Below are 27,102 nucleotides of genomic sequence, written 5' to 3' on the forward strand. Positions count from 1 at the left end.
TCAAGAGGTAAGAGCCGATCTTGAGCTCAATGTATGTTTTTAACAAGTTTTAAGTAGATTTATGGGGTAGAAATGCATGTTAGGGTTATTTTGAATATTTGGGTTTATGTTATGATTTTGAACAATGTATGTTGGTTTTTGTGTGTTTGAAGTGTTGTAGTTGGGGTATGTGCTAGTTTGAGACCCCTAGGTGTAATGTATGATATGTATGCATGTTTTAGAACTAGTTTTTGCATGATTTGAGGTTTTGGGAGGCAAGAGGTTCATGTGAACCAAGTTTCTGCCCGTTTGGCAGAAACCAGGTTCGGCAGCCGAAGGGAGTTTCGGCCGCCGAACCCCCCTTGTGGAGGCAGCTTTCGGCTGCCGAAGTTGCCCCCGAAAAGAGACTTTCGTCTCTGTCTGGGACTTTCGGCCGCCGAAGGTGCCGCCGAAAGTGCCTGACTTTCGGCTCTGGAGGGACTTTCGGCCGCCGAACTTGCCGCCAAAAGTGCCCTGTCCAGCCATTTCATGCATGTGTTTCTATGATTATTTCAGGATGTTCTAGGGGGTTTTTGGGGAGTCTATTAGAGTTATGTTTATGTATGTTTGGTCCCTCATTGGAGTCCACCTATGTAGGTTCGGACCCGAGGAACCGAGGACCCCAGCAGTGAGATAGCTGCTTCAGAGTCTGTAGAGCTTCAGCCAGAGGTGAGTGGAATAAACCTTAAGTTTTTAAATAAATGAAATATAACTTTTTGAGCATGTTCATGCATCATATATGCCATGTGATATTATAGGGTGTTTGCATTAGAAATCACGAATATGTTGCATTGCATAGTATGATGTGGATGCGGATTGGCTATTGGATGATCCTCTAGTCCTCCTATGATATGATATGATGAGGATACGGTATGGATTGCCAGTGAGGCCCATTCTACGCCCCTGGCATATTGGAATGTTATGTTATGTTATGTATGTAAGAGAAAGACCAGTGAGGCCCATTCTACGCCCCTGGCACGATTGGACTATGTTGAGGACTATAGGTGATAGTACCATCCTTATGTGATATGTTTGTGATGTGTTGCATTTCATGGAAGCATGAAATATTTTATTATATGTTTTCTCTATTCTGCTCACTGGGCTTTATAGCTCACCCCTCTCCCCTAACCCCAGATGTGCAGGTGCAGGGTAGATCAGGAGGTTAGCCAGAGTATGGAAGATATGTTTATGTAATAGTTAGACTGTGGACATGACAATTGTATTATGATGTAATGTAAAATAGTTTTAAGTTATGTTATGTAATTTGAATATTGAGGATAGAGTTGTGCTTGACCAATACTGATTGTTAATCCCACTTGTATGTACATGGTCTTTATGATATGAGATATAAGGTTATGTTTCGGCCAAGCTTATGTATGATGAGATACCCCATTGGAGCATTTGATGAGGGCTCCAGTGGAGGTTTATGTTATGTTTATGTTTAAGTACAGGTTGAGCTTGGTTGTTATATGAGTATGTTTACAGGTTTATGCATTTTGTTGATCATGTATGGGATTTACAGGTTTACAGGTTATATGTTAGGCTTGCTACGGGTCCCGGCGGCCTTACGCCGATCTGGATCCTAGCGCCGGTAGCGGTCCGGATTTCCGGGTCGTTACAGAGTGGTATCAGAGCCCTAGGTTCATATGGTCGGACCTAGAGTGTCGGGCTCATAGAGGTTTTAGCAGGTCAAGCACAGTAGGAAAAGTCATGTCCACTAGGATAGGGTGTGGAGTCCTGTCTTACATGATGATGTGATATGCCATGATTATATGCATGTGCATAAATGATATGTTATGCTATGTGATGTATGTGATGAGGGTTCATGTGTTCCCACATGAACCATATGATGCTGATGTTGTGCTATGTGTGGTTTTTCAGAAGACAGGATGAGAGGAACTCGTCGATCAGCAAGATTGACTGGAGTGCCACCTGAGGATGAGGGCATGAGCGCCCGTCCTCCAGCATTGCCTAGGGCAATGTCTAGCAGGTCCAACAGGGACCGAGCAGTGAGAGACCCTAGAAGGTCTTTAGATCTGGGAAGAAGCAGATCAGTACGAGGAACAGTTCAAGGTGGTATGTCAGAAGATGTGGGAGATGACATGGATGTGGACCAGAGGAGGGATGGCAGTTTGGGGATGAGTATGTCAGAGGAAGGCATGGGAGAGTCCCAAGGAGGCACTCAGGCCTCGGGTTTTGTTCAGCCACCTCATTACCCACCTTTCTCACAGAATCCCGGGTATTCGATGGGAGGTACATCGGATTACCCTAGTTTTAGCCCTTACCCCACACAGATGCCATACCCACCATATTACCCACCATACCCACAGTACCCTATGTATCCACCCCCACCCTATCACCCAAATCCAGCAAACCCTATCTCAGGGGATGCTGCACCTCCTCCACCACCAGCAGCACCTACTGTCCCAGAAGCCCAAATACCTCAACCTAGCTCATCTGGAGGGAGCAAGGTCAGAATGACTGATTATATGAAGTTGGGTGCTCCCCAGTTTGAAACCGGTGATGACCCGTTTGTGTACCTTGAGAGAGTCAAGGCGATAACAGATGAGATAGGGGCGGATGACAGTAGAGCCATTCAGATGGCTGGGTTCACGCTAAAATGCAAGAAGGCCCGTGAGTGGTTCAAGAGCTATGTGAAACCGAGGGTGGATAGTCTATCATGGGAGGAGTTTGCTAATGAATTTGCAGGATGGGCTTTCCCTGATAGTTCAAGAGAATTGAAGATGATAGAATTCGAGCAGTTGAGGCAAACTGATGACATGAGTGTAGACGAATATACTGACAGGTTTATGGAGTTGCTGCCATTTGCTGGGCAGGATCTTAGTACAGACCAGAAGAAGTCAAGGAGGTATATCATGAAGCTCCATTCCAGGTATTCCTCCTTGATACAGTCAGCGGATAGAGAGAGTTTTCACGCCATAGTAGACATGGCTAGGAGGATGGAGGCTAGTGCTATCGTCGAGGGAAAAGTCAAACAGTCAGCAGCACAGCCTTCTGGTTCCAGAACCCCAGGTAAGGGAAAAGTGGATCCTTCTTCCCTAAGCTCAGGTAGCAAGAGGTGGGGCAGTACCACCAAGAAGTTTAAGAAGAACAAGTTCTGGAGCAAGATCAAATCAGGTCTGGGATTAGGAAGTGGCTCGAGCTCAGGTGCAGATAATGCAGTATGTAAGAAATGTGGGAGACCGCACAGAGGAGTATGTCTGGTTGGGACGTCAGCCTGCTTCAGATGTGGGCAGGAGGGACACATGGCACGAGAGTGTCCTAGAGCAGCTTTTGTGGCACAGTCTCAGCAGACAGCTTCTGGTAGTGTGGCTCAGCCAGTAGCTCCAGCCATGACACAGGCCAGTGGCAGAGGCAGAGGGAGAGGGTCAGCCTCTTCTTCAGCAGGGTTCAGAGGTGAGGGTCCGTCAGCTCCAGCAAGGATCTTCACCATGACACAGCAGGAGGCAGATGCATCTAACACCGTGGTGGCAGGTAATATAGTCATTGGGTGTTCTGATGTGTATGTATTAATGGACCCTGGTGCATCTCATTCTTTTATTGCTCCGAGGGCCGTAGAGAGGTTGGGATTAATGGTCTCTGAGTTAGAGTGTCCTCTCTGGGTCAGTGGACCTAAGTGTGATCCATCAGTGGCAGAGTCAGTCTGTCAGTGTAGTCCAGTTTTTGTTGAGGGGAGATGCATGTCCGCCGACCTTGTGGTTCTAGAGTTGACAGATTTTGACGTCATTCTAGGGATGGACTGGTTATCTACCCATGGCGCTACCTTGGACTGCAGGGACAAGGTAGTCAGGTTCAGAGGTCAGGATGGATCAGAGGTCGTCTTCAGAGGAGACATGAGGGGTACACCTAGAGGTTTGATCTCATCTCTTCAGGCTCGTAGGTTGCTTAGGAGGGGATGTCAAGGGTATTTGGCTCATGTGAGAGAGCTAGACAGTCAGATTAGAGAGCCCGCCGCAGTGCCAGTGGTCAATGAGTTTTTAGATGTGTTCCCAGACGAGTTGCCAGGTTTACCACCTGTTAGGGAGATAGAGTTCGAGATTGAATTGATGCCTGGAACTAGACCGATCTCTATCCCTCCCTACAGGATGGCCCCAGCCGAGTTAAAGGAATTGAAAGAACAGTTGCAAGAATTGGTAGACAAGGGCTTCATCCGACCGAGTACCTCACCTTGGGGTGCTCCAGTACTGTTTGTGAGAAAGAAGGATGGATCCCTTAGACTTTGTATCGACTACAGGCAGTTGAACAAAGTCACTACCAAGAATAAGTACCCATTGCCAAGGATCGACGATCTATTCGACCAGCTAGCAGGAGCGGGTTGTTTCTCCAAAATAGATCTGAGATCTGGGTATCATCAGTTGAGGATCAGAGAAGAGGATGTGCCAAAGACAGCTTTCAGGACCAGATATGGGCACTATGAGTTCCTTGTGATGTCGTTCGGGTTAACTAACGCCCCTGCAGCATTCATGGACCTCATGAACAGAGTGTTTAGCCAGTACCTGGATCACTTCGTTATTGTCTTCATAGATGATATCTTGGTGTATTCCAGGAATGCAGAGGAACATGCCCATCATCTGAGGTTGGTTCTACAGACCTTGAGGGAACATGGCTTGTATGCCAAGTTCTCCAAATGTGAGTTCTGGCTAAGGAGCATTTCATTCTTGGGGCATGTAGTGTCAGAAAACGGGATAGAGGTAGACCCCAAGAAGGTAGAAGCCGTGGCTAACTGGCCTAGACCCACTTCAGTAACAGAAATCAGGAGTTTCTTGGGTTTGGCAGGTTACTACAGGAGGTTCGTTCAGGACTTCTCAAAGATAGCAGCTCCTCTGACCAGACTAACCAGGAAGAATCAGAAGTTTGTGTGGACCGACCAGTGTGAGGAGAGTTTTGAAGAGCTCAAGAAGAGGTTGACTTCAGCACCAGTTTTAGCTCTGCCATCTAGTGGTGAGGACTTTACAGTCTTTTGTGATGCGTCCCGTGTGGGACTAGGTTGTGTGCTTATGCAGAATGAGAGGGTGATTGCTTATGCTTCTAGGCAGCTAAAGAAGCATGAGTTGAATTACCCCACACATGACCTTAAGATGGCAGCAGTAATCTTTGCACTCAAGATGTGGAGGCACTACCTCTATGGGGTTAAATGTGAGATCTTTACAGATCATAAGAGCCTGCAATACATCCTGAGTCAAAGAGATTTGAATTTGAGACAGAGGAGATGGGTAGAGTTGCTGAGTGACTATGATTGCAAGATTCAGTATCATCCGGGTAAGGCGAATGTTGTGGCAGACGCCCTAAGCCGGAAGTCACTAGGCAGTCTATCCCACATCACGGCAGAGAGGAGACCAGTGGTGAAGGAATTTTACAAGCTCATTGAGGAAGGTCTGCAGTTGGAGTTGTCTGGTACGGGTGCCTTGGTCGCTCGGATGAAAGTGACACCTGTGTTTCTGGAACAAGTGGCTCAGAAACAACATGAGGATCCAGAGTTAGTGAAGATTGCCAGGACTGTTCAGTCAGGCAAGGACAGTGAGTTTAGATTTGACAGTAAGGGGATCCTCCGCTATGGGAGTCGTTTATGTGTACCAGATGACATAGGGCTAAAAGGAGACATTATGAGAGAGGCTCATAATGCAAGATACAGCATTCACCCCGGAGCCACCAAGATGTATCAAGATTTGAAGAGAGTTTATTGGTGGCCAGCAATGAAGAAAGAAGTGGCACAGTTTGTGTCAGCCTGCGAAGTATGTCAGGGGTGAAGCTGGAACATCAGAAGCCGGCTGGGATGCTTAACCCGCTACCTATTCCAGAGTGGAAATGGGAAAATATAGCTATGGACTTCGTAGTGGGGTTACCGGCGACGTCCAACAGATTGGACTCCATATGGGTGATTGTGGACAGACTCACCAAATCTGCTCACTTCATCCCTGTCAGGAGTGGCTATTCTGTGGACAAGTTGGCGCAGGTGTACGTTGATGAGATAGTTAGACTGCATGGGGTTCCTGTTTCAATAGTGTCAGATAGAGGGCCCCAGTTCACCTCCAGGTTTTGGCGGAGTCTGCAGAGTGCTATGGGTACTAGATTGGATTTCAGTACTGCCTTCCACCCCCAGACGGACGGACAGTCCGAAAGGACCATCCAGACTATCGAGGATATGCTTAGAATGTGTGTGCTAGACTTTGGCGGTTCTTGGAGGCAGCATCTACCTTTGGTGGAGTTTGCCTACAATAACAGCCATCATGCTAGCATCGGGATGGCTCCATATGAAGCCTTGTATGGGCGGAAGTGCAGGTCACCTGTTTGCTGGGAGGAAGTTGGAGAAAAGGCCTTGGCAGGGCCTGAGTTAGTAGAGATCACCAGCAGGGTGGTACCCATAATCAGAGAGAGAATCAAAACTGCTACAAGCAGGCAGAAGAGTTATGCAGACCTCCACAGGAAACAGGTAGAGTTTCAGGAGGGAGATCTGGTATTGCTCAAGGTGTCTCCTATGAAAGGAGTGGTTCGGTTCGGGAAGAAAGGTAAGCTGGCTCCACAGTACATCGGACCCTTTGAAGTCCTGCAAAGGATTGGGAATGTGTCGTACAAGCTGGACTTGCCTGCTTCAATGGAAAGAATCCATCCGGTTTTCCATGTTTCCATGTTGAGGAAGTTCGTGTCAGATCCGAGCAAGGTTCTTAGTGAGCCTGATGTGGAGATCCAAGAGGATCTCACCTATGTTGAACAGCCAGTACGGATCCTAGACACTCAGATCAGGAAGTTGAGGAAAAAGGAAATCTCGATGGTTAAAGTCCTTTGGAACCACCACAATATGGAAGAATGCACTTGGGAGACACGGGAGTCTATGCTCCAGCAGTACCCTCATCTCTTTTAAGGTTAGATCTCTTTGTGTTTGCATGTATGTTATGATGTATGCTATGCATGTGTTAGTTGAGGAACATTCGGGGACGAATGTTCTTAAGGGGGGGAGAATGTAATACCCGGCTAGACTCCGGTATCGGAATTCCTACCGTCCGGTGGAATCTCGGATGTTGGAAACCTCTAGAAGGGTAAAAGCATGTTTTCATGAAATGTTTTCATGTTTTGATGATTTTAAATATGATTTTAAAAGAGTTTTTGCATGAAAAGTCTTTGGAGGAAAACTCAGGTTCGGCCGCCGAAAGTCAGGTTCGGCCGCCGAACTTGCATGCGCTTCGGGAGTGCTTTAGGCCCCCGAAAGCATGAGTGAGGGAAGTCCAGGTTCGGCCGCCGAAAGTCAAGTTCGGCCGCCGAACATTGCATGGATTCGGAGGCACATTCGGCCCCCGAACGTGGCCTGGCCAGCCACCTATAAAAAGGGGACTTAGCCGAAATGGGTGAGTTTTCTCCCATTTTCGGCCACAGCTAGCTTCCAACCTCCCTCTCCCAAATCTTTTGTTCTTCCTCCAAATCCCCATCATTTTTCTTAAGTTTTGAGCTTGCATTGAAGGTTTTGAGCTTTTAAAACAAGTTTTGGAGCTTAGGAGACTCAGGAGCCCATTTGCTTGGACCTCCGAGTTTAGGTCGTCTCTCTCTCGATCTTCAAGAGGTAAGAGCCGATCTTGAGCTCAATGTATATTTTTAACAAGTTTTAAGTAGATTTATGGGGTAGAAATGCATGTTAGGGTTATTTTGAATATTTGGGTTTATGTTATGATTTTGAACAATGTATGTTGGTTTTTGTGTGTTTGAAGTGTTGTAGTTGGGGTATGTGCTAGTTTGAGACCCCTAGGTGTAATGTATGATATGTATGCATGTTTTAGAACTAGTTTTTGCATGATTTGAGGTTTTGGGAGGCAAGAGGTTCATGTGAACCAAGTTTCTGCCCGTTTGGCAGAAACCAGGTTCGGCAGCCGAAGGGAGTTTCGGCCGCCGAACCCCCCTTGTGGAGGCAGCTTTCAGCTGCCGAAGTTGCCCCCGAAAAGAGACTTTCGTCTCTGTCTGGGACTTTCGGCCGCCGAAGGTGCCGCCGAAAGTGCCTGACTTTCGGCTTTGGAGGGACTTTCGGCCGCCGAACCTGCCGCCAAAAGTGCCCTGTCCAGCCATTTCATGCATGTGTTTCTATGATTATTTCAGGATGTTCTAGGGGGTTTTTGGGGAGTCTATTAGAGTTATGTTTATGTATGTTTGGTCCCTCATTGGAGTCCACCTGTGTAGGTTCGGACCCGAGGAACCGAGGACCCCAGCAGTGAGATAGCTGCTTCAGAGTCTGTAGAGCTTCAGCCAGAGGTGAGTGGAATAAACCTTAAGTTTTTAAATAAATGAAATATAACTTTTTGAGCATGTTCATGCATCATATATGCCATGTGATATTATAGGGTGTTTGCATTAGAAATCACGAATATGTTGCATTGCATAGTATGAAGTGGATGCGGATTGGCTATTGGATGATCCTCTAGTCCTCCTATGATATGATATGATGAGGATACGGTATGGATTGCCAGTGAGGCCCATTCTATGCCCCTGGACTATGTTAAGAGAAAGACCAGTGAGGCCCATTCTACGCCCCTGGCATATTGGAATGTTATGTTATGTTATGTATGTAAGAGAAAGACCAGTGAGACCCATTCTACGCCCCTGGCACGATTGGACTATGTTGAGGACTATAGGTGACAGTACCATCCTTATGTGATATGTTTGTGATGTGTTGCATTTCATGGAAGCATGAAATATTTTATTATATGTTTTCTCTATTCTGCTCACTGGGCTTTATAGCTCACCCCTCTCCCCTAACCCCAGATGTGCAGGTGCAGGGTAGATCAGGAGGTTAGCCAGAGTATGGAAGATATGTTTATGTAATAGTTAGACTGTGGACATGACAATTGTATTATGATGTAATGTAAAAGAGTTTTAAGTTATGTTATGTAATTTGAATATTGAGGATAGACTTGTGCTTGACCAATACTGATTGTTAATCCCACTTGTATGTACATGGTCTTTATGATATGAGATATGAGGTTATGTTTCGGCCAAGCTTATGTATGATGAGATACCCCATTGGAGCATTTGATGAGGGCTCCAGTGGAGGTTTATGTTATGTTTATGTTTAAGTACAGGTTGAGCTTGGTTGTTATATGAGTATGTTTACAGGTTTATGCGTTTTGTTGATCATGTATGGGATTTACAGGTTTACAGGTTATATGTTAGGCTTGCTACGGGTCCCGACGGCCTTACGCCGATCTGGATCCTAGCGCCGGTAGCGGTCCGGATTTCCGGGTCGTTACAGTGGAGGTGGTGCAACATTTTCTGAGGTAGGGTTTACTGGATTTGGATAGTACGGTGGGGCCACATTGGGTATTGTGAATATGGTGGGTAGTATGGTGGGTATGGCATCTGTGTGGGATAAGGAGTGAAGCTAGGGTAATCCGATGTACCTCCCATCGAATACCCGGGATGTTGTGAGAAGTGTGGGTAGTGGGGTGGCTGAACAAATCCCGAGACCTGAGTGCCTCCTTGGGACTCTCCCATACCTTCTTCCGACATGCTAACTCCCAAACTGCCATCCCTCCTCTGCTCTACATCCATCTGGTCCCCCACTTCCTCTGACATTTCGCCCTGAACTGTTCCTCTAACTGATCTGCTCCTACCCAGATCCAAAGACCTCCTAGGGTCTCTTGCTGCCCTTTCTCTGCTAGACCTACTAGACATTGCCCTAGGCAATGCTGGAGGACGGGCGCTCATGCCCTCATTCTCAGGTGGTACTCCAGTCAATCTCGCTGATCGACGAGTTCCCCTCATCCTGTTTTCTGAAAAAAACAGCACACATAGCACAAACATTAGCACCATATGGTTCATGTGGGCACACATGAACCCGCATCACACATCACATATCATAGCATATCATCATGGCATTTCACATCATTAATCAAGACAGGACTCCACATCCTATCCTAGTGGACATGATCTTTCCTATTGTGCTTGACCTTCTATAACATCTATGAGCCCGACACTCTAGGTCCGACCATATGAACCTAGGGCTCTGATACCATTCTGTAACGACCCAAAAATCGGACCGCTACCGGCGCTAGAATCCGGGTCGACTTAAGGCTGCCGGGACCCGTAGCAAGCCTAACATCTTAACCTGTAAACCTGTATAATCCCATACATGATCAATAATATACATAAAAATTAAAACTTTTCTTTACATTCATATGCCAACTCAACCTGTGCATGCACTATAACATAATCATAACATTGATCCCTCAGTGGGATCTCATCAGTGCCCCCAAATGGGTGACATAACATATGTCGAGTTGGTTTACATAAACATCATAAAATCTCTAAGATCATGTATTAAAAGGGATAACAACATTCTATGGTCAAGCACACCTCTAATAATCCATAAACATCATTACATAACTATACTGTACTATTACATTACATCATACTACGATTTGTCATGTCCACATTCTAACTATTACACCAACAAGCTTTACTCTAACCGACCTCCTCTTCTATCCTGTACCTGCAAGCCTGGGGGTAAAAGGGAGAGGGGTGAGCTAAAAGCCCAGTGAGCAGAACTATAAAACATATTAACACTATGCTCCAATGAAATGCATCATAACACAGACAATTCACATAAGGGTTGGGTGAACTTGTCACCAACTAGTCCAAGCTAACTCTGTGCCAGGCCGTAGCATGGGGTCCTGGTCTTCCTGTCATAACATACATTACTTACCATTTGCCCCAGGGCCTCCTCTGGGCTCCTGGTCTTCGAGTCCCATAACCGTGCCAGGCCGTAGAATGGGGTCCTGGTCTTTCCTTACATAGTGCTAGGCCGTAGAATGGGGTCCTAGTCTTCCTGTCATGGACTAATTGGGTCATCCAATATTCACCCACATCAACAACAATCGATGCAATGCGGCATATTCGTGGAAACTAATGCAATCATCCTATTGCATAATCATGATGCATGAAACATGATAAAACATTTAATTTAAAAGATTAAGTTTAGTTCCACTCACCTCTGGCTGACTCTGACAACACCGAAGCAGCTGAACTCACTGCTGGGGTCCTCGGTTCCTCGGGTCCGAACCTACACAGGTGGACTCAAATGAGGGACCAAACACACCTGAACATAACTATAAACTACTCCCCAAAAACCCCCTAAAACATCATGAAACAACCATACAAAAACATGCAAGGAAGGCCTGGACAGGGCACTTTCGGCGGCAGGTTCGGCGGCCGAAAGTCCCTCCAGAGCCGAAAGTCAGGCAGGTTCGGCGGCACCTTCGGCGGTCGAAACTCCCAGACAGAGACGAAACTCATGCATGTTCGGCGGCACCTTCGGCGGCCGAAACTGCCAGACAGAGACGAAAGTCTCCTTTCGGGGGCAAGCTTCGGCAGCCGAAAGGCTGCCTCCCCAGCCACGTTCGGCGGCCGAAAATCCTTCGGCTGCCGAACCTGGTTTCTGCCAAAAGGCAGAAACTTGGCTCCCTTTACACATTTCGCCTCCAAACTTATCAAACATGCATCAAACCTATTCTACAACACACAAAAACATGTTCCTAGGGGTCTCAAACCAACATAAACCCCATCTACAACACATCAAGAAACTCACATTGTTCATGAACATACATTTATACCCATAAACTCCAAAAGCATAACCATAACCTAAACATGCATTCTAACCCATAGATCTACTTAAAACTTACTTAAAACATGCAATGAGCTTAAGAGCGGCTCTTACCTCTTGAAGATCGAGAGAGAGACGACCTAAACTCGAAGTTGGGAGAGATTGGGTTCTTGAACCTCCAAGCTCCAAAACTTTGCTCAAATGCTCAAATCTTCAAAATAAAGTTAAAACAAATGAAAACCTTGAAAGATCTAGAGGAAAGACGCCAAAGATGGGTGAGGGGCGGCGGAGACTCACCTTGGCCGAAAATGGGGAAAAAGCTCGCCCGTTTTCGGCTAAGGGACCCTTTTATAGTGGCTGGCCAGACCACGTTCGGGGGCCGAATGTGCCTCCGCATGCATGCCATGTTCGGCGGCCGAACATGAGGTTCGGCGGCCGAACCTGGACTTCCCTCACTTATGCTTTCGGGGGCCTAAAGCACACTCGCAACGCATGCATGTTCGGCGGCCGAACTTGAGGTTCGGCGGCCGAACCTGAGTTTTCCTCCAAAGCTATTTTCATGCAAAAACTCATTTTCTTTCATGCTTAAAACATAAAACACATTAAAATATTTTATAAAAACATGGTTTTACCCTACTAGAGGCTTCCGACATCCGAGATTCCACCGGACGGTAGGAATTCCGATACCGGAGTCTAGCCGGGTATTACAAGCTCGAAGCCTGTTGAGGAGCTTTTTGCCAACTCTAAGAGACAAGTCCTCTTGGTATCCTTTTATTTATTTATTATGCTAACTTCTGCTTTTATTACTGTGCTAATTGTCCGTTTGTGTTTGCAGGTACTCAGCTCCATTGTCGAGTTGGAAGAGAAGATGAAGGGTGCCTAAGAGGCTGCCCATGCTGAAACTGAGAAGGTTAAACAAAAGAGGTTGTTCCTATTGCTGCCCTGCTGAAAGAGGAGCATGAGGTTGAGGTGAAGCGTTTAAATGACCTACTCGTACAGAGCCGTCTCTAGAATGATCCGGTTGCTCAACTGGAGAGCTAGCTAGCTAAAGAGTGGTATGATGTAGCAGCTCATCTATCGGGTTGATATGGTTCTAAGAATTAAGGGCTTACTCTCATGAACTACTCATCTCAAAGGCAAGCTTTTGAAGATATATGAAGAGTTGAAGCAAGCTCATCAGTATTTGGAAAAATCTTGAGAGGATGCCTGCAATAGCAATGTCATCAAGAATTAATATAAACTGGAGGTGGCTGAGCTCTCTGCTCACTGTAAGGAATATGAAAAGGCTATAGTGGATGCGCATCGAAATGCAGAGGTTGTCCTAGGAACTTATATTGAAAATACTTAGAGTCTGATGAGCACAAGTCCAAGATTCTTAACTTTGTTATGCGTTTTTATACTAGTGGCTATAATTTTGGGCTAAAGGATAGTCGCAATGAGCCAAACAAGCTTATTAGTGCTCTCCAACTGGCTGAGTGTGATTTTGATGGTGTGGACGTGCAATATGGTCTTGACGACTTGCCTATTGAGAAGCTTGCTAAGACTTTTACCTCAAAAACTTCAGCCACCAAAACTCCTGCCTCCTCCTCTCAAGATATTCCAGAGAAAGTTAGAAACCCAGTTGGTCAAATGATTGACATTTCATTGCTCTAGAGGTCATAAATGCCTAAGTTTCTCCCCTGAGTAATGCCATTACTACAAACTCGACTATCGAGACTGCCCATGCTCCTCTTGACATCTCCAAGGTCGAGCTTGACCTGGCTGGTGAATTTGCTTCCTCTAAGAAGATCCAAAAATGATTGTATTGTGAATATAGCAGGCTGTTTTTAACTTGCTATCGGTTGTAATATATATTTATATATTAATGAAGTCTCAATTTGTCGTATGAGACCTTAAAGCTATCTTTATGCTGTGAAAAGTCTTGAAGCCGCCTTTATTCAAGTTATCGAATTGATTTACTCATCTTTGAATCTTTATCAATGTTTTTTCCTCTTAGTTTCATAGTTTTGATTTGTAGGTGGTCTTCCCTACACCTAAATCGCCTGCGAGATTTTTAGCTCTTTATTATCTTCTGGGCTCTTTAGCCCTAAATTATCTGCGAGCTTTTTAGCTTTTTGTTGTCTTCTGGGCTCTTTAGCCCTAAGTTGCTTGCGAGCTTTTTAGATTTTTGTTCTTATGGACTCTTTAAACCAGAGTTGTCCTTGGAGCTTTTTGGATCTTTGCTGCCTTTTGGGCTCTTTAGCTATGAGCTTTTCTACAAGATTTTTTTTTTAGCTTTTTGTTTTCTTTTGGATTCTTTATACTTGAGTTGTCCTTCGAGTTTTTTTTGGCTCTTTACCATCTTTCAAGTTCTTAGTCCTGAGTCTTCTTCCAAGCTCTTTGGCTCCTTGTCCTCTTTGACTCTTTATCATATCTTCAGCCCTAGGTCTGCTTCCGAGCTCTTCGGCTCCTTTTTATTTTCTGAGCTCTTCAGCCCTAGGTTTGGTCATCATTTCGGTACTCGGGCCTAGTGTCGTTTGGGCGCTTTTTCCTTGCTCAGAATTCAGGCACATTGGCCTTATTAGCGCTTCCAGACTTATTAGTCTCGCTTAGTATTCAAGCACATTGGTCTTACTGTTACTTTCAAGCTTTATTAATTGTGTTTGGTATTCAAGCACATTGGCCTTACTGGCGCTTCCAGAATTTATTAGGCTTGCTCGGTATTTAGGCACATTGGCTTTACTAGTACTTTCGGGCTTATTAGTCTTACTCGGTATTTAGGTACATTGGTCTTACTGGTGTTTCCGGGCTTTATTAGCCATGCTTGGTATTTATGCATATTGGCCTTACTAGTGCTTCTAGGCCTATTGGCTCTATTTTACTCTTAAAGCTTTTCTTCAACATAGAAACTCACACAACATGTATGTATGTATAATATTCCTTGCAAGTTTAATGTTACTAAGTAGTGTATTTGCATGAGATGTTAGTTTCATATTTAAAACAAACATAAACCACAATTTTGATTAGCAATTCTAAACCAAATAATTGAAAGGAATCAAGGCATTGTCTATTGTGCTTTTATTGAGCAAGTAATTAATCATCTTAATGTCCATACTGACAACTAAATTGATAGCTATTCGGAAGAGAATGTTTAAAAATTTTATTCAGGAGATTCAGATTAATACAAAATTACACATAATACCACTTAAGGTGTTGTATATTCCAGGTATGTGGTTCTTTTTTCCCATTAAGATCTTCCAAGTGGAATACTTTCGGTCTTACAACTTGTATAATCTTAAAAGGTCCTTTCCAAGTCGGTGGGAGCTTCCCCTAGCCTTCCCTTTTGTCGGTAGCATATTGCTTATTTAGGACTAGATCTTTGGCTCTCAATATTCTTTCTCTGACCTTGTGATCATGGTACCTTAGTGCTCTTCGTTGGTATGCTACAATTTGAATACTGACTATGTCTCGTAACTCTTCCAAAGCATCTAGATTGCACCTCAGTTTCTCCTCATTTATCTGCGTATCGCAATACTACACCCTATGAATGGGAAACTTCAGTTATATGGGCACCATAGCCTCAATTCCATATGTCAAAAAAATGGTGTTTCCCTTATTGCTGTTTTAGGCGAAGTTCTACAGGCCCACAAAATACTTGGCAATAGCCTTGGCCCCGTTTAGACTCTTCTTTAGCTCGATCAGGATAGTCTGGTTTGTGACCTCTTTCTGTCTGTTAGTCTAGGAATAAGCTATATATGCAAATTTATAATGTATTCCCAGATTCTTCATAAACTCCTTGCAATCCTTACAGTTGAACTGGGTCCCATTGTCAGATATGAGGATACGGGAGACTCCAAATCGGTATATTATGTTGCCCTAAATGAAGTCGATCATTTACTGAGTGGTGATGTTCTTGACCGCCTCAGCCTTCGACCATTTTGAAAAGTATTTTATAGCTATTAATATGTATTTTCTCTACCCTGTAGTTTGGGGAAAAGGTTCGAGGATGTTAAATCCCCATTGGGAGAAGGGCCAGGGGGCTGAGATGCTGGATTGGGGCATTGCTGGTGTATTGATTGCCCTTCCAAATTGCTGACAAAAATCAAACTTTTCACGAACCCTTCCACATCTACTTTTAAAGTAGGCCAGTAATACCTTTGCCTAAAAATCTTATTTGCTAAAGTGGTCGCCCCTTCGTGCATTTTGCAGATACCTTGGTGAAACTCTTTAATAACATATGAAGCTTCCTCCAGCCCTACACATCGGAGCCATGGCGTGGATTTTCCCCTTTTAAACAGCACCCCATCTTTATATAGATAATTCCCAGCCTTGGAGGTGATTTTCTTTGCTTCATTCTTGTTCTCAGGCAGCTCTCCTTAGTCGAGGTACTTTATGAATGGATCCATCCAGCAAGGGTCCATGTGGTGATGAGTGCGTGATTTTCAAAGCTGGGTTATGATATTTTTTCAATCAACACACCCTGTGGTAGTTACCCTAGTTCCTTGTGGTTGAACCGGCTCATCAGATCCACTTCTTCCTTCTATGCTCTAAGAATGAGGTCTATCCAGAGTGGGATTTCCTTTAATTCAAATTCCTATTGGAACCCACACACCCTAGTTAGATATCACTTTATTGTTTCATCTTGAGCTTCAAACACTCTCTTGACCTGGTTGATGACCAACTGTGAGTCGCTGAGGAGCTTTAGATCGCTTACTCCCATTTCCACTGCTAATTGTATACCATTAATGAGGGCTTCATATTCTGCAATGTTGTTGGGGATTGAGAAGTCAAACACTAGTGCATACGATAAAACTAGCTTATTTGGTCCCTCTAAGATTGCCCCAACCACGTTCTAAATTGACCCAACAACCCCGTCTATGTGCAGGTTCCACTAGTACTTGTGATTGTCTTTGTTTTCTTCTGTTGTTTGACCTTTGCCTTTTCCTGCCTCCTGGCCTGAATCCTTCAACTCCTTCTCTTCATTAAACGAGCACTCTACAATAAAATTTGCCAAAGCTTGGGCTTTTATTATCGTTTGAGGTTTGTACTATGGGCAGTAGGGTCCCATTTTGACTGACCAAGCCAACATTTGCCCTAACATTTCTGGCCTCTGTAAAATTCACCTAAGAGGTTGGTTAGTAAGTATGATTCCTTGGTGGTTTTCCAAATAGACTTTGAACTTTTGGACTGCTAGCAACAAGGCTAAAGCGACTTTCTCGATATTTGGATACATCAATTCTGCTCCCTTCAACATCTTACTTACATAAAATATGGGCTTTTGAACTCCATCTTCCTCCCATATTAGCACTGCACTGATTGCCTAGTCGGAGGCTGCTAGGTATATATATAGGTCTTCCCCTTGCACTGGTTGGCTAAGAATCTTCAGGGATCCCAGGTTATTTTTTAATTCTTCGAAGACCTTCTGGCATTCCTTTGTCCATTCAAAATTAGGTGACTTTCTCCATTTATTGAAGAAAGGCAAACATTTCTCTATCGACCTCGACATAAACCTGTTCAGGGCTATAACCCTCCCAGTTAATCTCTGAACGTCTCTCATGCAGGTTGGTTATGGCATGTCAAGAATAGCTCGAACCTTCTGAGGATTTGGCTCTATACCTCGGTCGCTAACTAAACATTAATTGTTCTATGAGCTTCTAGGATCATAAATTCCATCTGCAAATGAGAAAACATTTGTAAAATACTCCTTATACACAGAACCCAACAGATAAGGATTATGCATCCATTCATCATCTGAGTTTTTAAGCGCTTCTATAAAATTGGACATTTTCCTTGAGGATGCCCATGGAAGAATGGGGGTTGGAAACGCCTTCTTTAAGCCAAAACAACTTGGCATGTCGTTTCCATAATGTTTCCTCCTTTCATGTGTTCTTTTAGCCCATTGCAATGTAAACCAAAACATCATGATCTCCAAATGGAAGAATTATTATTTTTGCTTATTATAAATTTTATTTTGTCTTTATTAAAAAAATATAACACATTATTATTTGTTATCATAATTTTTATTATTTACAATTAAGTTCAAATATAGATGGGATTGTAAATATTTTTTTATAAAAAAAGTTATTATATATTTTGTTTGAAAATTTTTTTTATAGGGATAGAAATGGATAAAAATAAACAAATTTAATAAATATTTACCTTAAATTTATATATATATGTTTGTTGGAAAAACATTTTATAGGGATATTTAATGTGGTAAAATTAATTAAATTTTATAAATAAATGGCTGAAATTTCTTTATATATGTATGGTGTTTGAAAAAATTGTGAATTGGGATGAAATTGTTAAATATTTATGTTTATATAAATTTCTTGTCTTTATTAAAAAATATAACATATTATTATTTGTTATCATATATTTTTATTATTTATAATTAGGTTTTGGATGGGATTGTAAATATTTTTTATAAAAAAATTATTATATATTTTGTTGGAAAATTTTTTATAAGGATAGAAATAGATAAAAATAAAAAAAAAATAAATAAGTGCCTTAAATATATATATGCTTGTTGAAAAAAATTTATAGAAATATTTGATATGGTAAAAATAAAAAAAATTATAAATAAATAGCTAAAATTTCTTTATATATAGTGTTTGAAAAAAATTTGAGTTGGGATGAAATTGATAAAATTTAAATATTTATGTTTATATAATTTTTTTTATTTATTAAAAAAATATAACATATTATTATTTGTTATTATATATTTTTGTTATTTATGATTAGGTTCAAATATAGATTGGATTGTAAATATTTTTATAAAAAAATTATTATATATTTTGTTGAAAATTTTTTTCATAGTGATAGAAATGGGTAAAAATAAAAAAATTTAATAAATACGTATCTTAAATTTATATATATATTTGTTGAAAAAAAAAATTATAGGGATAAATTTTTAACAACAAATGATTGAAACTTTTGTGTATGGTGTTTTAAAAAATTTTAAATTGGGATAAAATTAATAAAATTTAGATATTTATGTTTTTATAATTTTTTTATAGAGATAAATTAATTTATTGGTTCAATTATTGTAGTACATTATTTTGTTTAGTTTCTAATTTTTTTAACAATAATTCTTTAGTATAATTCTAGTAGGTAAGGTTGGATATTCAGGATTTAGTACTCCACACATACCATACTATGTGGTAGTGGTCTCTACTCATCACAACTGACCGAACTCTCGGGTATCTCAGACGGTTTTATCTCGTTTCACACGGGTAACTTTTTGCTCGCACAATTTTTCTGACGCTCTGGTACCAATTAAAACAGTCTGACCCAAACTGATCCAAATAACTTTTGAACTCACTTTACACTCGATCCAAAATAGTTAACTCAAATTATTTAGTAGTTTTGTGATAGCTATTATATACAATTTAGATTTGTCGTAAACTGCCGATGTGAGATTCTCAATCCAAGTAGACATTATAGGTGTGTATTCAATATCAATATCAATATCCTCCATTTGAGATATGCATATTCTAATAAATAATACTTTTAATCATTTTGCCCGATATGCCAATGCAGTAATACATTTTCAGCTACACATTGTATGAATATTCCTTCATCTAATCTAGGAGGCATTTTGTACACTATACGTCGGGCTAGGACTACACTATTATTTTGATGATATATTTTTACCATTACAATATACTATAATACAATATTTGAGGTTGGTAACCCTGACCTTAATATTCTTATGACTTTCACAAATATTGATCGTGTTATTATAAGTGAAAATACAAGCAATGACCGCTAACCATATAAAACTCGACGTCCATATGGCACAGGAGTAGGGCTGTAATCGAATCGAGTCGAGCCAAATTTTGATAAGATCAGGTTCGATTAGAAAATAAATTTAAAAGTTCGAGTTCGAGTTCGACCTCGACTCAAACTTCATTTATAAGCTCGAACTCGATTTACAAAATAAATATTAAACTTGAGTTTGATTCGAATTCGATTTGTAATAAACTCGTTTATCACATTAACGAGCCAATTCAAACTCCATTCAAAAAGTTCGAATTTGAACTCATTTAAACTCGAATTTGAGCTTGATTATATTATAAACAAATTCAATATAATTTAAATTTATTTAAATTATAAATAAATTTAAATTAAAAATAAAATTTAAATTATAAGGTCGTTAAAAGACTTTTAAATTAAAATTTTTTTTATTTAATTGAAATCTCTCAAATCCAAAATTAATGAAAAAAAATATAGAAAGTTTGTGTTTTTATAGAGAAGTCACAGTTCTCCGTATTTCTTCAACTTTCAATGTGGAATTGGTGTTGGCTAACGAGTCTGCTCACGAGCTTGTTCGCGAGCCTGCTCATAAACCTGAAAACGAGTCGAGTTTGCAAGCTTAAACGAGTCGTACTTGAAAACGAGCCGAACTCGCGAGTCTAAACAAGCCGAATACTGCTAAGTTTAAATTCGGCTCTTTTATTAAACGAGTTTAACAATTGAGCTCGACCTTGACTCGTTTCGAATTTTTATCGAGCTTGATAAATCTTTTTCTCCTCCTTCTCCATGATAGATCTGGTTTTCTTCTTGGTCCATCATATGGGTCCATCAAATGGGTCTCTCGATATTCTATTTGACGAAGGGGCCTGCAAAATAGGGAAAAATGGTCAGGGGTCCACCGGGGATGCCCCCAGCAGAGACCCTCCGAAGCCCAAGTCAGGTTTTATGAATAAGAGTAGTATATCTAGGCAAGGGTTGCCGAGAGAAAATAAAAATGGAGTCCAGGAAGGAGAAAAGAAGCAGATCTCCGGAAAGAGAAGACCCCCCTCCTTTTACCTGCCCCCCTCCTGCTATTATGCTATCTGTCTATGTCACTTAGGCTCGTACGTATGGACGTGTCAGAGCTCCTTACCACACCAGGCGGCCATTTAATTCTCCCCAGTGCGCATGCGGGTAGGGCTGCGAGGTGTTTGGGCCTACTATTTCTTGATTTGTGCGTGTCATCCTTGCGCAGGGGCCATGCTAATCTTCTCTGTATTGTTCCAAAAGATCTCAAAGATCTCCCGGAGCAAAAACGGCCGGCGAAGATCTCAAAGATCTCCCGGAGCAAAAACGGCCGGCGAAGATCTCAAAGATCTCCCGGAGCAAAAACGGCCAGCGAGATCCCTAAGATCTCCCGGAGCAAAAACGGCCGGCGAGATCCCCAAGATCTCCCGGAGCAACAAAAACCGGGATCCCCAAGATCTCCCGGTGCAACAAGCAAAAACAACTCATAAAAACGCAGCCCCGATCTCACAAAAACTAGGGTCCTAGACAATAAACGAAAAGCTTAATTCCGACCTCCACAAGGAGCTTGAATCTTAAGGTAAAGAGACTTTGATCTCACACAACATCCAAAAGCGCCAAAGCGCCGTGCTGACCTTAGGAGGGTACTGAAATAGAAATAAAAAATTTGAAAAGAGCTCGGATTCAGGCTAATAAGACCTAGATCTCGCAAAATAGCCAGCATATAACGAAATTAAACTAAGGTGCCCCAACGCCTGTATCATGTAGCAATACGACCTACTAACGGCCAATGCAAAGCTCGTGGCGCCAAAGCGCCAAAGCACCATGCCGATCTCAAGAAAATGAGCTCGGTACTGGTAAATCCAATAGGCAGACCGAATTAAGACGAGGCGAATCCTAAGCAAAATGCATACCAAAATACAGAACCAAACAAAGAATCAGGGGCAATCATAAGAGGCATCAACCTCGAGAATTAACTGCTGGTACTAACCCAGCTCAGCTAGCCTAGAGAGAGGTCTAGGCAGCCAAGAGCCCGTAAAATGCTCAAGGGCAGACAGCCCATAAAACACTCAGGGGCAGTAGGAAGCCCTGACTCATTAAGATACAAAAGAATCGAACCACAGTATGGTCAAGTCCAAAACAGATAGTCCAACCTCTTCAATCCAGGGTCGATCTCTCCAGAAGCTTGGAAGGGCCTTATGTCTGTAACGGCAAGGCTATAAGCCTATAAAAGAAAAGTCAAAATCGAACAAACAAATAGTTAGACAGCCTGTATAAGGCTCGACAAAAAGCAAGAAATTAAGTCCGACTTCACAAAAGAGCTCGGGGCACCAAAGTGAAGAAAATGAAATTCCGAACTCCCGAGCTCGCGATACAAGCAGCGTCACAGGCTATAGGCATAAAAGCCTAAGCAAAAAGCAAAGAGCCGAGCTAGCTCTGATGAACTCGCGACATGTAAACACTCAAATAGAATAAAGCTAAGTATAGAAGAAATAACAGAGAACCGAGCTCCCTCTATGAAAAGGCCCACAAATGCAGGAACGCATAAAAGGATAAACGAAGGCGAAGGATCGTGCTCACAGCTCGGATTAACTCACAATAAACAAACATTTAGCAAGGATAACCCAAGAAGAGGAAAACGACAAAAGACCGAGCTCTCTATCCTAGTGGAACACACAGCTCAAACCGCACTGACTGCCAAAAGGTTATCTCAAGAGGGACAAGGTGTCCGAGATTGTAACAAGAACAAGATTTAAAATCGTCTAAAGTGGGGCACTCATACAAATAAGACATTTCTCTAGGTAATATATATCCAAGCTCGCAACACTGACGAGATTGTGAGTCAAAAACAGAAATGCCCTCATGGGAGTAAGAAAAACTCGCAAGTCAGAAGCTTAACCAGACTCCGAGCTCTTAGCCCGGGTCAGTTCGACTGGCAAAGTCCCAGTAGAGCCGGCCTGGTCCATCAAGTAAGTAAAATTGACAAAACCAGAAGACAGTCTGAGTAGAAAATAATGACGAGGCACATGCCGAGGTGAAATATCATTCATCATCAAATACATATCTCTAGATTGCCATACATTCAAACATCAAAATAGAAAGACAAAGAAATAAAAAGGCAAGGAAAAAATGCTTTTGACAGGAGCAGTTCTCGGGCCATGCGGTCATATATAGAATTCAAGGATTTACTCCCTCGCCACTCATGTAATAACTGCCGAGGAGGTAAAGGGGCAATTGATGACCGACGGGCTTCCTTTGCCCTGAGCGAGGCCGGGCCCAGGAGGAGAACAATAGCCCAAAGCCCATCAAGTCCTCCTTAAGCAAGACCGACCCAGCGCTTCAAATCTCGATCCGGACACGCGGGGTAGGCCAGGTCCCCCATGAGCCCGGGTCCAATAAAAAGAAGTCCAACCCATTGAAGTGATGTGGGAAAGAATAGTAGGCCCAAACACCTCGCAGCCCTACCCGCATGCGCACTGGGGAGAATTAAATGGTCGCTTGGCGTGGTAAGGAGCTCTGACACGTCCGTACGTACGAGCCTAAGTGACATAGACATGTAGTATAATAGCAGGAGAGGGGGCAGGTAAATGGAGGGGGGTCTTCTCTTTCCGGAGATTTGCTTCTTTTCTCCTTCCTGGACTCCATTTTTATTTTCTCTCGGCAACTCTTGCCTAGATATACTACTCTTATTCATAAAACCTGACTTGGGTGTCAGAGGGTCTCCGCCGGGGGCATCCCCGATGGGCCCCTAACCATTTTTCCCTATTTTGCAGGCCCCTTCGTCAAATAAAACATCGAGAGACCCATTTGATGGACCCATATGATGGATTAAGAAGAAAACCAGATCTATCATGGAGAAGGAAGAGAAAAAGATTTATCAGAGCTGAGTATGAAATAACTCACAAAACAGTTTGGTTTGTTTATATTACTACACAGGATGACATTTACACCACCCTTAATATTATTTTTTTACTTTATTATTTCTACATATATTATTTTATTTTTATTACATATATAATTTTATTTTATTTTTTATAATTTTTATTAGATATAAATATTTATATTAAATATTTATAAATCAATTATAATATTTAAATAAAATAGAATAATAAATATAAAGAATATAATGTTATATTATAAATAATTAAAATAATTAATATTTATAATAATATTAATATAATTTTTATAATTATATTATATAAATTTAACATAATTATATTAATTTTATAAATCAATAAAATAAAATGATAAATATGAAAAATATTATATTATATTATAAATAAATTAAAATAATTAATATTAATAATAAGATTAATATAATTTTTATAATTATATTTATATAAATTTAATATATAATTATATAAATTAATAAAATATAATATAATAATTAAATAAAAAAAATTAAATTAATAATTAAAATTATTTGAAGTGGGGAATAATTTTCCCGGAGCAGTATTTGAGATTTTTTTTTTTTTTTACTTGAAAAGGCAAAAAGCCCTTGGATTTCTCCGGTTTCCCCTCCTGCAATTAACCAAGCGATTCATTTCCTTTCCTTTCACTTCCCTTGACCTTCCCTCACCATGAAACGCGCAGTCGATGACATTAGCGGCGCCACTGCCAGCACTGCTAAGAAACCTGTCTTCTTGACCAAAGCCCAACGCGAGCAGTTGGCTCTCGAGCGGCGACAAGAAGAAATCCGGCAGCAGAAACTACAACAGCAACAGCTTCTATCTCAAATCCGCCCCTCCTCCGACCCTAACAGTAATGGCAATCAAAAGCCCTCTGATTCTGACCGCCGTGACCGCGATAGAGATCGGGATAGGGAAAGAGACCGTGACAGAGATCGCTCCTCCCGCCGTGACCGCGAACGCGACCGTGACCGGGAACGCGAAGAGGAGGCCAAGGCTCGGGAGCGTGCTCGCTTGGAGAAATTAGCGGAGAGAGAGCGTGAGAAGGAGCTTGATTCGATTAAGGAGCAGTATCTAGGATCTAAAAAACCTAAAAAGAGGGTAATTAAACCTAGCGAGAAGTTTCGATTTTCTTTTGATTGGGAGAACACCGAGGATACTTCTAGAGATATGAATTCCTTGTATCAAAACCCTCACGAGGCTCAGCTCTTGTTCGGTAGAGGTTTTCGTGCTGGAATGGATCGCAGGGAGCAGAAGAAACTCGCTGCCAAGAATGAGAAGGAGATGAGAGAAGAGATTCGAAGAAAGGAGGGCGTTGAGGAGAAGCCTGAGGAGGCCGCTGCCCGGAAACTTAAAGAAGAAGCTGCTGATATGTATGATACTTTCGATATGAGAGTTGATAGGCATTGGTCCGACAAGAAACTCGAAGAAATGACTGAGAGAGATTGGAGGATCTTTAGAGAGGATTTCAACATTTCATACAAGGGATCAAAAATTCCTCGGCCTATGAGGAGTTGGGCTGAGAGTAAACTCAGTTCAGAGCTGTTGAAGGCAGTTGAGAGGGCTGGTTACAAGAAACCATCTCCCATTCAGATGGCGGCTATTCCGCTGGGTCTACAACAGCGCGATGTGATTGGAATTGCAGAGACGGGTTCTGGTAAGACTGCAGCCTTTGTTTTGCCTATGTTAACTTACATTTCAAGGTTGCCCCCCATGAGTGAGGAGAATGATTCGGAGGGACCTTATGCTGTTGTAATGGCACCCACTCGTGAACTGGCACAGCAGATTGAGGATGAGACTGTGAAGTTTGCTCATTACTTGGGTATCAAAGTGGTTTCCATTGTTGGTGGACAGTCCATTGAGGAGCAAGGTTTTAGGATTAGACAGGGGTGTGAGGTTGTCATTGCTACACCTGGTCGTTTGCTTGATTGCTTGGAGAGGCGATATGCTGTCTTGAACCAGTGTAATTATGTTGTCCTTGATGAGGCTGATCGTATGATAGACATGGGTTTTGAACCCCAGGTTGTGGGAGTATTGGATGCAATGCCTTCAAGCAATTTAAAACCGGAAAATGAAGATGAAGAGCTTGATGAGAAAAAGATTTACCGCACCACCTATATGTTCAGTGCGACTATGCCACCTGCCGTGGAGCGGCTTGCAAGGAAGTACTTGAGAAACCCAGTTGTGGTCAACATTGGCACTGCTGGAAAGGCAACAGATTTAATATCTCAACACGTGATCATGATGAAGGAATCAGAGAAATTTCCCAAGTTACAGAGACTGCTTGATGAGCTTGGAGACAAGACAGCTATTGTGTTTGTTAACACTAAAAAGAACGCAGACACTGTTGCAAAGAATCTAGATAAGGCAGGATATCGTGTGACAACTTTGCATGGTGGGAAGTCCCAGGAGCAAAGAGAAATTAGTCTTGAAGGTTTTAGGACAAAGAGATATAACGTGCTTGTTGCTACAGATGTTGCTGGTCGTGGGATAGATATACCTGATGTAGCCCATGTCATTAATTATGATATGCCTGGGAATATTGAAATGTACACTCATCGTATTGGAAGAACAGGCCGTGCTGGAAAGTCAGGTGTGGCTACAACTTTTTTGACTCTCTACGACACTGAAGTGTTCTATGATCTGAAGCAGATGCTCATTCAGAGTAACAGTCATGTGCCTCCTGAGTTGGCTAAACATGAGGCTTCAAAATTCAAGCCAGGAACAATCCCTGACAGACCTCCTAGGCGAAATGACACTGTTTTTGCTCATTGAGAACTTTGGATACTTGAAAATCTTTCCACACTTTGTGCCATGTACTAGTGGCTGAAGCATCTTGGATTATGGGGGCACAGAGGAACTGAGTTTGCTCTGTATCTGGAATACAAAAGTCAAGATTTTATGTAGTGGAGTACTGTCCTATTCCAATATGTGGTAACTGATTTCATTATTTGTATTCTGCCCCAGTTTATTTTCTTCACTTTAGATTTTTTAGGAGAAAGAAAAGATTAATAATCATAATAGTGGAGAATGGCATATTTAATCTCTATTTCCCTTTAGTTATGTGTAGTTTGCTTCAAGGGTTTACATGATTTAAGGGAGTATCAACTTGTGGACAGTTTTGGTTGGCTATGTTTTCATTCATATGTTCTTTCATATATCACATTCTAATTGCTGCAGTTCTGTGTGATATGTGCTTTGGCGACGGAAACTACTTCTAGGGATTGATGAAATAATTGCAAAAACATAGAGTTATAATGAGGCCTTTACAAGTCATTGTTTACTTGGTTCTGTTTAGTGATAGAACAGAGTAGTAGAACTTGTAGAAGAGAAGCTTGTTGTTTGTAGTTGCAAATAACATTGAAGGTTTAAATCAGATTGGTATGCTAAAGTGATGGGATGATCGTAAGTTGCAAGTCTTGTTCAAATGGAGAGCGGAAAAGGTATAAAAGGAAAATAGTGTTGTTAGAAACCTCAAATTCGGCGCAAAGGAAAAGTTCAAACAGTTACATGTAAGAACTTCAGATATTGTATAATAAATTTAAATATTCTCAATGTATCATTATTATATGACTATTTGACTTTAAAAGATAAATAATATTTTTTTATTATTAATAAAATAGTTGATAAGATGGTCCCTTAATTGAAATATGCCTGAATGACCCACAAGTTTAGCTTTTGAACCCTATCATTATAGTTACAATTTCGGCTTTCAAGCCTACTATTCGGCACCTCATATCTAGGGATGCAGTTTCTTTATCTGGTATGTGTTTATAAGGGTTGAGCTTAAACTAAAGGTTTACAGGAACATGAAACTGATTATGAAGCATTGGC

At 41.9% G+C, this 27,102-nt stretch overlaps 1 protein-coding gene and 1 pseudogene across 1 annotated transcript; one reads left to right on the forward strand and one right to left on the reverse strand.

Moving 5' to 3' along the window:
* Positions 1-20,538: 20,538 nt before the first annotated feature.
* On the reverse strand, positions 20,539-20,650 carry LOC122723153 (annotated as a pseudogene).
* A 3,201-nt stretch (positions 20,651-23,851) lies between these two features.
* On the forward strand, positions 23,852-26,400 carry LOC110609028 (DEAD-box ATP-dependent RNA helicase 21). Its single transcript, XM_021748338.2, has one exon. The coding sequence runs from the start codon at positions 23,941-23,943 to the stop codon at positions 26,041-26,043; it is 2,103 nt and encodes a 700-aa protein (XP_021604030.1). The 5' UTR covers positions 23,852-23,940; the 3' UTR covers positions 26,044-26,400.
* Positions 26,401-27,102: the final 702 nt, after the last annotated feature.

Source organism: Manihot esculenta, chromosome 2 (genome assembly GCF_001659605.2).
Source record: "Manihot esculenta cultivar AM560-2 chromosome 2, M.esculenta_v8, whole genome shotgun sequence".
NCBI lineage: Eukaryota > Viridiplantae > Streptophyta > Magnoliopsida > Malpighiales > Euphorbiaceae > Manihot > Manihot esculenta.

Excerpts from the sequence above, each read along its gene's own strand:
- LOC110609028 (XM_021748338.2), top strand. The coding sequence starts at position 23,941 with ATGAAACGCGCAGTCGATGACATTAGCGGCGCCACTGCCAGCACTGCT.